Source organism: Hyla sarda, chromosome 1, assembly GCF_029499605.1.
Source record: "Hyla sarda isolate aHylSar1 chromosome 1, aHylSar1.hap1, whole genome shotgun sequence".
In the NCBI taxonomy this organism is placed as follows: domain Eukaryota; kingdom Metazoa; phylum Chordata; class Amphibia; order Anura; family Hylidae; genus Hyla; species Hyla sarda.
The window spans coordinates 186129690-186144796 of record NC_079189.1 but is presented as its reverse complement, the minus strand read 5'-3'; the positions used below and the strand labels follow the sequence as shown (position 1 = coordinate 186144796).

General features: G+C 42.6%; 1 protein-coding gene across 2 annotated transcripts in view; it reads right to left on the bottom strand.

Moving 5' to 3' along the window:
• METTL14 (methyltransferase 14, N6-adenosine-methyltransferase subunit) overlaps positions 1–15107 on the bottom strand; it is a 42987-nt gene that overhangs the window by 14747 nt on the left and 13133 nt on the right. For both annotated transcript variants that reach the window (XM_056565645.1, XM_056565653.1), the window contains 2 exons: positions 6243–6330; positions 5753–5843 (listed from right to left, as the gene is read on the bottom strand). In XM_056565645.1, the coding sequence (XP_056421620.1) occupies positions 5753–5843; positions 6243–6330 (179 nt within the window). The remainder of the gene's footprint in view (positions 1–5752; positions 5844–6242; positions 6331–15107) is intronic.

Genomic DNA, 15107 nt, shown 5'->3' with positions numbered 1-15107 from the left:
AAAGTCTTATTAATGGGCAGTTATGACCACAGAGATAATGGCGAATATCACAAGGGCTGAGCAGAGAGGACATACAGGAAAACTCCTCCGATTTTAGAATAAGTAGCAGGGGTTGTGTAAGTGAGTTCCATGTACTTTCCTATGGCCATCCAGTTATCCAGAATCTAATACAGGGTCCTGCTGATGTGAAAGCAGATGTGTCAGGTCTTCTACAGTATAAAATAAGATCCGACAGCTGTTTTAAAGGGGTACTCCGGGGAACTAAACCCATAGCCCATCCTTTCCTTCTCCGCAACCTATTTATTTGTCTAAATATCATTCATTACCTATAGAGTAGTTTTCCTGTTTCAGTCATAGCAAAACCCCTCTCCCCTCAGCTCCCTGTGTGAAAAGATCTAACAGATAAGAGCCTAAGGCCAATAGGAATAGTTGGGCAGTCAGAGCTCAGCCGCGCTGACTGCCGGGAGTTGTAGTTTTAGACAAAAGCAATGGGGAAAGAATATTGAAAAGTCCTGGAGGACAACAGGGGCCACAGGAGCGGGTGGAATCGTAATAAAAATGCACAGGGGACCCAGACAAGGTATTGTGGAGGCTTTGTGACATTCTTTTTTTCCTTTATTTCCCTGGAGTACCCCTTTAACCAGTTGTATTGTAGAACTTACAATATAACTTTCAATTTGATTTAAAGCTTTAGAGACATTTGTAAAAACTTTTGACATTTCATCCAGACAGGTTTTAGTTCAAACTGGTCTTTAGACTGCTGCGTTCATGAGTAATAGATGGCTGAAGTGGAAAGCAGCGCTCTTCACTCCCCAGCCAGCCGCCCAATCTGACTCTTCCCCTTCATAGACTTGAAAGAGTCGGATTGGACTGTTAGCCAGGAAATGAAGCGTGCGCTGCCCTACCCTTCAGCCCGCTATTACTCATGATCACAGGGGGTCTCAGGATTGAGACCCACTGCGATCTTAATTTTTTTTAAATGTCTGGATGTGTCAAAAGTTTTGTACAAATGAAAGTGACACTTTAAAGTACTGATAAAGGCAAGTGTATCTGCAAAAAATAAAAATCTGAGATTTTTGAAATATTTCTTATACTGTTCTCCTCACTGGCAGCAGCAGATCAAAGGGGGTCCCTAAAGATTACACTGATAACTATCGATTACTGTGACTTCTCCATGATCCCAGTCTTCAGCAGTTGTGTTCATGTTATTTCCCTTACATATTTTCAGAAAAAATACACATCTACACTGTAAATCTTGTCAGTCAATAATACTGGTTTCTTCCCTTACCAATACCTGTAGAAGCTGAGGGGCCTATCAGAGGTAGCCATTTTGGGAGAAAAAACTATAAAGGATTAGCTGGCATTAAGCATTAGCACAGAATGGTAGCAATAAATGCAATTGTTAAATTAAAAACACTTAAAATCTAATCTTTTTTCTTTGGACAGTGCGGTCAGCCTGCTGGTGCATTGGTTACTAGTTTTCAAGATCCTAAATTTGATGGGGCCAACCTTGTTTATGTAGGTTTCTCCAGGTACTCTGGTTTTCACCAACATTTAAAGGGTACCTCTCATCAAAAAAACTTTTGATATATTATAGATTAATGTATGCAGAATAACTTTACAATTGCATGTTATTAAAAAATATGCTTCTTTCTATTTCATTTTCCACTTTGAAGAAATGACCACTAGGGGTCTCCCTACCAGTCCTGGTAGCAAGCATTTCAGACTCATGCTGGAGTCCTAAACTCTACGAGCTGCCAGTCTGCTTTGTTCACAAAGGAGAACACTCAGAGCTGCCAGCCTGCTTTGTTCACAGCCTGTTTGGCTGTGAACAAAGCAGGCTGGCAGCTCTGAGTGTTTAGGACTCCAGCATGAGTCAGAAATGCTTGCTGACAGGACTGATCGGGAAAAATACAATAGAAAGAAGCATATTTTTCATTAACATGCTATTGGAAAGTTATTCAACATTCATTAATCTAAAATATATCAAAAGTTTATTTGATGAGAGGTACCCTTTAAACTTCACTTGGCTTACTATGATATAGGCCCTTGTGTGCCAGTCTGCATAGGGTAATAAAGAAAAAACTAAAGGGAGTCATTTGAACTCTGCAAAACAGATTCACCATCACTTTATTAAAAGTAACCATAACAGTACAGTAGTCCCTCAAGTTACAATATGAATTGGTTCTGGGACGACCATTGTATGTTGAAACCATTGTATGTTGAGACCATAACTCTATGGAAACCTGGTAATTGGTTCTGAAGCCACCAAAATCTCATCAAAAATAGGGAAAAAAGTGAGGATTGAAGAAAAATAAGTAGAAAACTAATATATATAAGATTGGGCGGCAGGCTGTCCGGGCATGCTGGGAGTTGTAGTTTTGCAACAGCTGGAGGCACCCTGGTTGGGAAACAATGGTTTATGTAGAGGTCAGGAGCTTCTTCAGGGTCCTATACAGTACACACAGTGTCCCAAATGGAGCCACCCTCACCTGGTGTCCAAAGGAGCAGCTAACCCTGGCACGGGTAAGGAGTAGTACATAACATATAGTTTCTCCTTGTACTGTAGGGGGCGCTACCAGACACCAGTCAGTGCATGTACTTCAGTAATACAGGTGATTTACCAGTAAAATGCCCATTCTGATTGGTCAGTTCTTCCAGCCATTGACACGTTTCACAGATCTGGACTGTCTGTAGCATTGTATGTTGAGTCTGGTTTCAAGTTACAATGGTCCAGAAAAGACCATTATATGTTGAAACTATTGTATGTTGAGGCCATTGTAAGTTGAGGGATCGCTGTATTGTGTAGAATGCATTGCACAACTCCGAGAGACAGAAGTAGAGTGTGATCTACTGCAACAACATTCTACTACCACTAGGGAGAGCTCAAGAGCTGCCTTACAACCTAAAAGCACAATAAAAGGTAGCAGAAAGAGTATAAACCTTAATAAAATTGCTTCTCTAGCACACAGCAATGACTGACAGGATACGATACATCTTAGAGTCAGGTTATATAATTAATGACTAAGCAGAAAAAAAGTATTTAATATATTTAAAAAAAAAAAAATAATATATATATATATATATATATATATATATATATATATATATATAAATAAATAAAATAATAATAATATAATAATTATCTATAATATTAAAGGGCTTTTATGAACTGGTGCCAAAGTCAACCCATGGCAAATAATTGAAGGACAAAAAGATAAAAAAACAAAAACAAACCCTACTTCCCCCTCGCAAGCTTCCTGTTGAGTGCAGTCACTGCATGGGAGTCCCCAGTGGATGTGTTCAGGTGACGTCCCTCAAGTCATGTGATCTGAACAGTGCAGGGGACTCCGGAGTGGCAGCAGTGCTGAATGGGAGGCAAGCAGTGGTGAGTGTATGGGTTTTTGCCCACCTATTCCTTGCCACAGGGTGATTTGGGCATAAGACTAGAAAACCCCTTGAACTACTAAAGTAAAGTGAATACTATTGATCTCATGACAATGACACCTGGCAAGAGGTGCAGTATACAAGACAGTTTTTGAAGTTTATGTGTTGAAAGCAGGAAATATGGGCATGTGTGAGGAGCTACAAGTGCCAAAAAGAGACTAGAAGGCTGAGTAAAAGCATCTTCAAATGCTCCCATATGTAGGTTGGTACCTACCAATAATAATCCGAGGGAGGACTCTCGATGACCTGGCAACAGACATGGGCCCCTAAAGTTCCCCAATAAGTATGGAGGGTGAAGCCTAGCCATCTGTTCCAATCTAACAGAAGAGATAGTACAGCAGAAATTGACTAAAAGCTGCTGTCTGGGGCATAATGGCAGAAGGCGGCCTGACCTGATCATAAGCATCACCTGCCTGAGAAAAACATGGCACATGAATGCACTATAAGACAACATGCCAGCAGAGGAATTCTCTGGGCAAACTTGTGTTATGAAAACTTGGATCCTGGCATTCAAGTGGATGTTACTATGATATGAACCACCTACATTAACCCTCTCAAGACCGGGCCATTTTAAAAAAAAATATATATATATTTTTTTGAGGTTTTGTTTTTTCATCCACCCCTTCTAATAGACATACTATATTTATCGGGGTATAACATGCACAGGCCTATAACATGCACCCTCATTTGTCCAAGGAAATTTTGGTAAAAAAGGTGTTTTACCCAAATATACTTGTTAAAATGAGGGTGCGTGTATACCCCGATAAACTCTGGCCCTGCAAAAGCTGCTGCGGTAACTGCAGCAGCTTCTGTGGGGCCAGAGTCCCGCCACCCGATTCCCTCCCCATCCCCGGCTTTTATATTTACCTGTCCTATTGCGTGCTCCTGCAGGCTCCGGTACCGGCAGCGTCCTGTGCTGTCGCTGTGCAGGACGCTGCCGGTACCGGAGCCTGCATGATCATGTTTGATTCATTTTTTTCTTGTATATGAAGTGACCAAAAACACGCATTTCTGGACTTTGGTATTTTTTTGACCATGCGGTTTAATTAACTTTGTATTTAAATAGTTCAGACATTTACGCACTCAGCGATACCACACAGTTTTTTTTTTGTTTTTTTTTCTTCTTTTTACCACTTTTGTCAGTCCCCATAGGGGACTATAACATGCAATCTTTGGATTGCATACACTGATCAATGCTTCTCCATGCGATCGAAGGGCAGGGAGGAAGGTAAGAGACTTCATTCCGTACTGTCAGCTGATCGGAATGGCGCGGTTTTGCCGCAGCAGTCTCAATCAGCCCACTGAGCTAGCCGGGAACAGGATTTACTGCTTTTAGATGCAGCGATCAAGGGTTAATGCCGGACATCAGCCCGAACGGCAATGTCCGGCATTAGCCGTGGGTCCTGGTTGCTGATAGCAACTGAGCTCGACCGGGTATGACGCCCGCTCAGCTGCAGAGAGTGCGTCATACAGCGGGAGCCTGCAGTGGACGTACATATACGTCCATTTGCGGGAAGGGGTTAACATTGTTGCAGACCAAGAACACCTATGCATCTCAATGGAAGTGGATTCTTTCAGGAGAATGCTCTCTCCCTGCTACATTGCAAATGTGTGGCATTATAACAAAATTCCTCACCATCCCGAGAGACATTCCTGCCAGCAGGGATGGGGAGAATATATATTGTTTAAAAATGTCCCCCGTCAGCCCTGTAACTAGTTACATAGTTAGTACGGTCGAAAAAAGACATATGTCCATCAAGTTCAACCAGGGAATAGTTCCCTGGGCAGGAATCTATACTCACCTAGTTAAGCTGCTCCTGCTGTAATTATGCCTCCTCAGAGGGAGTGATAGCAGCCAGAGCATAAGGAACTTGGTAAGTATAGCTCCACACCCAGGGGACTACTTACAGGGCCAGCGGGGGACACTTTCAAACTATATATCAACAACATCCCAGCTGGCAGAAACGTCTCGCAGGGATGGTGAGGAAGAAGATTTTACCAAATATATAATGCACTGCCACGTTATACATATTGTAAAATCTGATGACAGGTTCCTTTAAGAAACATGACAAAGAGTTCAAGGTGTTGACCAGGTCTCCAAATTCCCCAGATCCTAATCTGATCCCATAGCTGTGGGATGTGCTGAAATTACAAGACTCCTGCAAGATACCACAGGACACCTCAGAGGTCTTGGGGAGTCCATGATTCAATGGGTCAGAACAGTTTTGGCAGCACAAGGAGGACCTACACAATATTAGGTTTATATGGCTTTAATGCTATGACCGATCAGTGTATAAGCACTTACATTGGAGGCGTATTGGATTTTGATATTAGCTCATCCTTTAGTCTGATCAGCTCTCGGAGTTTTGGATATTCCTCAAATCGGTCTGCTAATCCTGAAGAGGAAATAGAAAAGGTGTTAACAGGTTCTGCAAAACAAGCCCAGGAATACATGTGCAGACAATCATGCGTTACATCTCAGATAGTACAAGATCATAAAGCAATCCCATATGTGTCTGGCTGCTTCTAGACAGGAAATTACTAAAGGGCTAATCCCTTTACTCCTTCCTGATACATATACATTATGTACTTTCCAGGGTCAAGCTAAACCGCTAGTATGAAAGCTTATCAAACTTGCAGCCCTAAGAAAAATATTCAGAAAAAATACATGAATGACACCGACTGTTTTAGCGCTTAGGAATATAAAGCTTTTTCCTCAGACAGATACAAGTAATACATAAGAAATGGACAATCAGAATTAGAGAGCATGCATGCTAGAGAAGAAAACATCATACCGACGTCTCTGATAAAGTTCTGAGGTCTGTGGCCCGTGTCAACAAAATGCTGGCAGTAGTCATTGTGAGGATTCAGACTCTGGGTTCCCTGCAAACAGGAATAGTCAAAGGACAAATCAGGCGGTGCTATGGAGAAAGGACTATGTTTAGGTAGAAAACTATACCAAGTGTTTCCCAACAAGCGTGCCTCCAGCTGTTGCAAAACTACAACTCCCAGCAGAGTTGTAGTTTTGCAACAGCTGGAGGCACCCTGGCTGGGAAACACTGCCTAACGGTACTGTAATACATATACATGCCAATTACACAACCATTAATACCTGCAGAAAATTCATGAACATTAGCCTGGGTCTAAAGCAGTAACGTATCTGCTTAAAAGGGGTACTCCAGTGGAAAGCTTTTTTAAATCAACTGGTGCCAGAAAGTTAAACAGATTTGTAAATGACGTCTATTAAAAAATATTTACCGTTCCAGTACTTATTAGCAGCTGTATGCTACAGAGGAAATTCTATTATTTTTGAATTTCTATTTTGTCTTGTCCACTGTGCTCTCTGCTGACACCTGATGCCTGTATCGGGAACTGTCCAGAGCAGGAAAAAATGCCCATAGCAAACCTATGATGCTCTGGACAGTTCCTGACACGGACAGAGGTGTCAGCAGAGAGCAGTGTGGACAAGACAAAATAAATTCAAAAAGAATAGAATTTTCTGTCGCATACAGCTGCTAATAAGTACTTAAACAGATTAGTAAATTACTTCTATTAAAATTTTTTAATTCTTTAACTTTCTGGCACCAGTTCACTTGACCCCTTAAGGACCAGGACCATTTTTGCCTTAAGAGGGGTACTCCGCCCCTAGACATCTTATCCCCTATCCAAAGGATAGGGGATAAGATGTCAGATCGCCGGGGTCTCGCTGCTGGGGACCCCCGGGATCTCCGCTGCGGCATCCGCTATCATTACTGCACAGAGCAGACTCGCTCCGTGCGTAATGACGGGCAATACAGTGGCTGGAGCATCGTGACGTCACGGCCTGCCCCCTTAATGCAAGTCTATGGGAGGGGGCATGATGGCCGCCACACCCCCTCCCATAGACATGTATTGAGGGGGAGGGCCGTTACGTCACGAGGGACGGAGCCGCCACGCAACGATGCTCCGGCCTCTGTATTGCCCGTCATTACGCACGGAGCGAGTCTGCTCTGTGCAGTAATGATAGCGGGGTGCCGCAGCAGCGGGACCCCGGCGACCTGACATCTTATCCCCTATCCTTTGGATAGGGGATAAGATGCTAGGGGCAGAGTACCCCTTTAAGGACCAGACTAATTTTATTTTTGTATTTTCGTTTTTTCCTCCTCGCCTTCTTAAAATCATAACTCTTTCACAGACCAATATGAGGGCTTGTTTTTTGCGTCACCAATTGTACTTTGTAATGACATAACTTATTTTACCATAAAATGTACTGCGCAACCAAAAAAATATTATTTATGTGGGGAAATTGAAAAGAAAACCGCAATTTAGCACATTTTGGAAGGTTTTGTTTTCACGCTGTACACTTTCCGGTAAAAATGACATGTTTTCTTTATTCTGTGGGTCAATACGATTAAAATGATTCCCATCAATTTTGGACTTTTTTTTTTTAATGTTCACGCCATTCACCGTACAGGATAACTAACAATATATTTTAATAGTTCGGACTTTTAGGCACGCGGCGATACCAAATATATGTATTAATTATTTTTTACACTTTTTTGGGGGTAAAATGGGAAAAACGGACATTTTACTTTTTTATTGGGGGAGGGGATTTTTCACATTCTTTTACACTTTAATAGTCCCCATAGGGGACTATCTATAGCAATCATTTGATTGCTAATACTGTTCAGTGCTATGTATAGGACATAGCACTGATCAGTATTATTGGTCATCTTCTGCTTTGGTCTGCTCGATCTCAGACCAGAGCAGAAGACTCCGGGAGACAGCCGGAGCCAGGTGAGGGGACCTCCGGCCGCCATGCTGGATGATTGGATCCCCGCGGCAGCGCTGCGGGCATCCGGGCATCCATTCAAAATACTGCACTGCCGCAGGTAATGCGGATGTTCGCCATTAACCCCTCAGATGCTGTGATCAATACAGATGATTGAGGTGCATAAATGTACGTCATGGTGTGTTAAGTAGCACGGCACCATGACGTACATTTACGTCCATTGTCATTAAGGGGTTAAAAAAAAAAAAGAAAAAAGTTCTCCACCGGAGTACCCCTTTAAGGAGATTGCTTTGTGCCTTACAGGCCATACCATGCTCCCTAGGAAAACAAAAAATATGCAAAGTAACGCTCCTCCAATGGAAAAAGCACTTGTTCTCTAGTGGAAACATTAGCTTGGACATAAGACATCAGGCCCTTTACAGTGCCTCAGACTGGGAAAAAAAAATAAAAAATCATGAAAAAAATTGTAAAAAAAAATACACATTTGGCTCTTCGCTGCACTTTTTGTTTCCATTTCACCAAGTACATTACATTATTGTATACAGCAAAAAAAAGTATAAACATTTTGTATTCCGATGGTCTACAGCAGCATCCATTTACATAAACAGAAGGCTTTAGGAACCACATTTATTTTAGTGGCCACATTTGAATACATACTGAGTGTTACAGTTTTAAAACAGCAGGAGCCACCTAGATCATGTAGTACAGGGGTCTCAAACTCAAATTATTTGGGGGCCACTGGAGGTAGAGGCTGGATGAGGCTGGGCCACATGCGCCCCTCACATATAATGTCCCCTGTGCCGTGCCCCTCACATATAATGCCCCCTGTGCCGTGCCCCTCACATATAATGCCCCCATCATGCGCCCCTCACATATAATGCCCCCTGTGCTGTGCCCCTCACATATAATGCCCCCTGTGCTGTGCCCCTCACATATAATGCCCCCTGTGCTGTGCCCCTCACATATAATGCCCCCTGTGCTGGGCCCTTCAAATATAATGCCCCCTGTGCTGGGCCCCTCACATATGAATGCCCTCTGTGCTGTGCCCCTCCCATATAATGCCCCCTGTGCTGTGCCCCTCCCATATAATGCCCCCTGTGCTGTGCCCCTCCCATATAATGCCCCCTGTGCTGTGCCCCTCCCATATAATGCCCCCTGTGCTGTGCCCCTCCCATATAATGCCCCCTGTGCTGTGCCCCTCACATAATGCTCCTGTCATGTGCCCTTCACATATAAGACCCCCTGTCCTGTCCCCTCAGTGGGCATTATATGTGAGGAGCACAGCAGAGGGGGTCCCACCGGTCATGTGCTCTTCACATATAAATGCCCCCTGTGCTTTGCCCCTCACATTAAATATTCCCTTTTCTCTGCCCCAAGTTTTTAAATCCCCCCCCTCCTCCTCCTCCGGTACGTTATAGTGCCCCGTGGGGCCGGAGCATAGTCGTCTTACTTACAGTATGCGAGCCGCTGGTACGGGATCTCCAGGCACCGGCGCAATTATGTGACGTCATCGTGCCAGGCTGCCGTGGATTGCGTCCCCGCGGCCCACACGTTGTGAGGAAGGTTAATGAATGGAGGAGCGGGAGCTTACAGCTTCCGTTTCATCATGCTAGAGTACGGGGGACCCTTGCTATGCCACTGTGCCACAGGCCGCAAAATTTTGTGCCGCGAGTTTGAGACCCCTGATGTAGTACAATGTGCTTCCTTAATTTCCTGGGTAAGGGATATGTTCACATGGCAGAATCTCCATGCAGAATTCAGAGGATAAATTCAGCTCGCAAATTCGGCTACATGAAGTTAACATTGTGGCGAACAGAATTTCCACTCTCCCATTCAGACGGCAGATTATTGCTGTGGAAATTCAGCAAAAACATTAAACCAGGTGGAATTCTGCAGCAAAGTCCTATTGAAGTCAATGGGACTCTGAATTCTGTATAGAATCTGTGTGTTGAGCACCAGAAATTTTGCATAAAATTCTGCACAAATTACATGCACATTCTGCAAGGAATGTGAAAACTGCAAAAAATCTGCTGCCAGCTTGGCAGAAAGGAAACCACGCAGAAGCACAGAAATTCCCCTGTGTAAAATGCTCTAAGGGTATGTTTACATAGGCAGGTTTACAATGAGTTTTTTGCTGTGAATTTGAGCCGAAGTGGGTTTTCCGCAGCCAATTTTACGCCGAAGAAAACCCACTGTGGCTCAATCTTGCAGTGGGCAACTCTCTGTAAACCTGCACGTGTAAACGCACATGTTACCCTTACAGTAACTAAGGCTGCCCACACACAGCCTGACTCGGAAGTCTGATTGGGATCCGGAAGTCTGATTGGGATCCGGAATTTCCACAGCAGAATGGCCACTGTGGAAATTCCATAGTGAGAATGGTGCAGCAAAATCCCTCTGAAAACAATTGGAGGCTGCTGCACTTGATTTTTCACTACAAAATTCCGTTTTAAAATTATGTAACGTGAATGGGCCCTTACTCTATATTGTTGATCCAGAGAAAGGCAAAAATCCCATGGAGGTAGAAGCAAATTTCCTTATTTTAATGGGAAAAAATTTCTCCCTAACAAAGTCTAGCAATCAGAATAAATCCCTGGATCAACGTTCTGTCCTTATAGATCTGGTATACATAACCTGTAATGTTATTACTATACAGAAACATCTCTAGGCCTCTTATTGAGTTCATTATGACCAGTTCCTCTGACAGACCGTTCCATAGTCTCACTGTTCTGCTCTTAAAATGCTGGTGGAGAAACCCTTTTTCCTCTAAACGTACAGGATGCCCCTTTGTTATAGATACAGTTCTGGGTATAAAAAGTCATGGTGGTAAATGTTGGCACCCCTGAAATCTTTCAAGAAAATGAAGTATTTCTCACAGAAAAGGATTGCAGGAACACATGTTTTGCTATACACATGTTATTCCCTTTGTGTGTATTGGAACTAAAACCAAAAAAGGGAGGAAAAAAAGCAAATTGGACATAATGTCACACCAAACTCCAAAAATGGTCTGGACAAAATTATTGGCACCCTTTCAAAATTGTGGAAAAATAAGATTACTTCAAGCAAATGATGCTCCTTTAAACTCACCTGGGGCAAATAACAGGTGTGGGCAATATAAAAAATAAATAAATAAAAAAAATCACACCTGAAAGCAGGTAAAAAGGAGAGAAGTTCACTTAGTCTTTGCATTGTGTGTCTCTGAAAGCAGAGAAGAGAACTGTCTGAGGACTTGAGAACCAAATTTGTGGAAAAATATCAAGAATCTCAAGGTTACAAGTCCATCTCCAGAGATCTAGATTTGCCTTTGTCCACAGTGCGCAACATTATCAAGAAGTTTGCAACCCATGGCACTGTAGCTAATCTCCCTGGGTGTGGACAGAAGAGAAAATTGATGAAAGGTGTCAATGCAGGATAGGCCGGATGGTGGATAAGCAGCCCCAAACAAGTTCCAAAGATATTCAAGCTGTCCTGCAAGATCAGGGAGCATCAGTGTCAGAACAAACTATCAGTCAACATTTAAATTAAAAAAAAACGCTATGGCAGGAGACCCAGGAGGACCCCACTGCTGGCACAGAGACATAAAAAAGCAAGACTACATTTTGCCAAAATGACCTTGAGTAAGCCATAATCCTTCTGGGAAAACATCTTGTGGACAGATGAGACCAAGATAGAGCTTGTTGGTAAAGCACATCATTCTACTGTTTACCGAAAACGGAATGAGGCCTACAAAGAAAAGAACACAGTACCTACATTGAAATATGGTGGAGCTTCAATGATGTTTTGGGGTTGTTTTGCTGCCTCTGGCACTGGGTGCCTTGAATGTGTGCAAGGCATCATGAAATCTGAGGCTTACCAATGGATTTTTGGGTCACACTGTACAGCCCAGTGTCAGAAAGCTGGGTTGGCATAATAGAGATCTTGGGTAGTTGGAGAGTTCTGAGTCCAGATCTAAATCCCATTGAACATCTGTGGAAAGATCTCAAAAATTGCTGTTGGGAAAAGGCGCCCTTCCTATAAGAGAGACCTGGAGCAGTTTGCAAAGGAAGAGTGGTCCAACATTCCGACTGAGAGGTGTAAGAAGCTTATTGATGGTTACAGGAAGCGAGTGATTTTAGTTTTTTTTCCAAAGGGTATGCAACCGAATATTAAGTTATGGATGCCAATAATGTTGTCCAGCCCATTTTTGGAGTTTGGTGGGAGATTAAGTCCAATTTGCTTCACCCCCCCCCCCCCTTTTTTGGTTTAGTTCCAATACACACAAAAGGAATAAACATGTGTATAGCAAAATATGTGTTACTGCAATCCTTTTCTGTGAGCAATACTTCATTTTCTAGAAAAATTTCAGGGGTGCCAACATTTATGGCCATGACTGTAGGTCATGGGAGAGATCTCTGTACTGCCCCTGATATATTTATACATATTTATAAGATCACCCCTAAGCCTTATTTTTTCTAAACTAAATAACCATAATTCTCATAATATTTCAGTTTTTTCCTATTTAGTACATATTCCCAGCCTGGATATATCCTCATCCTCATGGCCATAACTTTCATATATCCGTGTTAAACCTCATCTGCCACCTCTCAGCCCAAACCTCCAACTCAGATCCATTAGTAACAGTATGAAAAAGCACAAACACTCCAGCTCAGTTGCAGATCCAATGGTAAACTTTATTCACATATAACTACATGAATCTCAGGTACGTGGCAGGGAGTGATGGGTTTTGGCCAGGTACTGGCCTTACCCATACGGTATGAGTAAGGCCAGCGCCTGGCCGAAACGCGTCACACCCTGCCACGTACCTGAGATTCATGTAGCGATATGTGAATAAAGTTGACCATTGGATCTGCAACTGAGCTGGAGTGTTCGTTCTTTTTCATAGTCTTCAGGTGCAGTCCGCACCTTCTCCATGCTCTATATCTCGGCAACAGGGGGAGCTGATTCTACCTTCTATTGCCATTAGTAACAGTGCTCTGTCCTCTATTGTGTTAACCCCTTTGCAGAGTTTAGTATCATCGGCAAAGATTGATACTTTACTATACAATCCCTCTACAAGGTCATTAATAAATAAACCAAAAAGAATAGGAGCACATTTTCCATAACTCCCATTAGAGCGGCCATGCAGGCGCCACTAGTGTAAGAGGTATTTAAAGGGGTACTCCGGTGGAAATTTTTTTTCTTTAAAACAACTGGTGCCAGAAAGTTGAACAGATTTGTAAATTACTTCTATTAAAAAATCTTAATCCTTCTAGTACGTATTAGCTGCTGAATACTACAGAGGAAATTCTTTTCTTTTTGGAACACGGTGCTCTGTAGTGTTCAGCAGCTAATGAGTACTGGAAGGATTGAGATTTTTTAATAGAAGTAATTTACAAATCTGTTAAACTTTCTGGCACCAGTAGATAAAAAATAAAAAATAAAGTTTTCCACCGGAGTACCCCTATAAAAATTCTCATGGGTAAAACTGATTTCAGTAACAGCCTGGACCAATCATGTTCAATGTTGCTCAGCAGTTGGAAGGTCACAAGAGAGGCCGTTTTGCTGTCAGCATCAAGACAAAGCTGAATAATTTTGCATTTCTTAGAATGGGAACACACATTTTTCCCCTACATTTAATGTGTTATTTGGGAAATTTCCTGACATACATGCTGAGGATCTTTTACCAGTCTATGAGTGAAGGATAACATCGTATAGCACCTTACACACAATTACATCAGTTTGATGGATGCATTTATGGCCCAAGGGCGCCAGATCCATTAAATTGGCATCCAACATCCATAGGCTATAATGGCATGCAATTATAATAAAGGTAACATTCAGAAGAACCTAATTGTAAGGTAACATCATGATGGAGATACAGGGGCACATTTACTAATGCAAATCTGCCAGAATAGCTCACATTTTTCACCACATTATGTTGGAAACTATTTTTCTGCCTTGACTAATAAAGAACCAAAATGCGTTAAGATTAACCAAATTTATCAAACAACCTGAGCCTCTGTGATAAACGTGATACATTCTAGTGTATTGTTAGACCAGTGTTTCCCAACCAGGGTGCCTCCAGCTGTTGCAAAACTACTACTCCCAACATGCTGGGAGTTGTAGTTTTGCAACAGCTGGAGGCACCCTGGCTGGGAAACACTGAGTTCAGTAAAACGAATACTTAACCTCTTATTTTCCATTATATACATATTGCTACAGCTGCTATCAGGTGATGCTGGTAACAGAGGTGGGGTTGTGACATCATAATTTAAAGTAAATATAAAGCACTATATAAAAAAAGGCTAATGACAAAAAAATGTTTCTTCATAGGCAAACATTTAGCCACTTTGGGGGAGATTCATCTAAAACTGTCCAGAGGAAAAGTAACTGAGTTGCCCATAACAACCAGATTGCTTCTTTAATTTTTTAGAGGCCTTTTCAAAAATGAAAGAAGCAATCTGATTGGTTGCTATGGGCAACTCAACAACTTTTCCTCTGGACAGGTTTGATAAATCTCCCCCTATGTCTTTACATGGCTGTAAAGCCTTAGACACATTAAAATGGTACTCCCGTGCCCCAGCCTTCTGAACATTTGCAGTCGCAAAGTCATGGCCACGCCCTTTCCATTGATGTCTCAGGGGGAGGGGGGATTGTCGTGACATCTGTCATGCCCCCTCTCTCATAGACATCAATGGAGGGGGTGACGTCACGAGGGGACGTGGCCGTGACGCTGCGACTGCTGCTCCAAGCCTTCTGAATAGGATGTCCAAAAGCCTGGGGCACAGGAGGACCCATTCAAAATAAATAACAGGTATGTTTGCCGATTTACCAAATAATCTAATTTTTCCTGCAAGTAACTTGGTGAGATGGAAAATCCAGAAATCTGAAGCAGGCCAGATCTTTATTT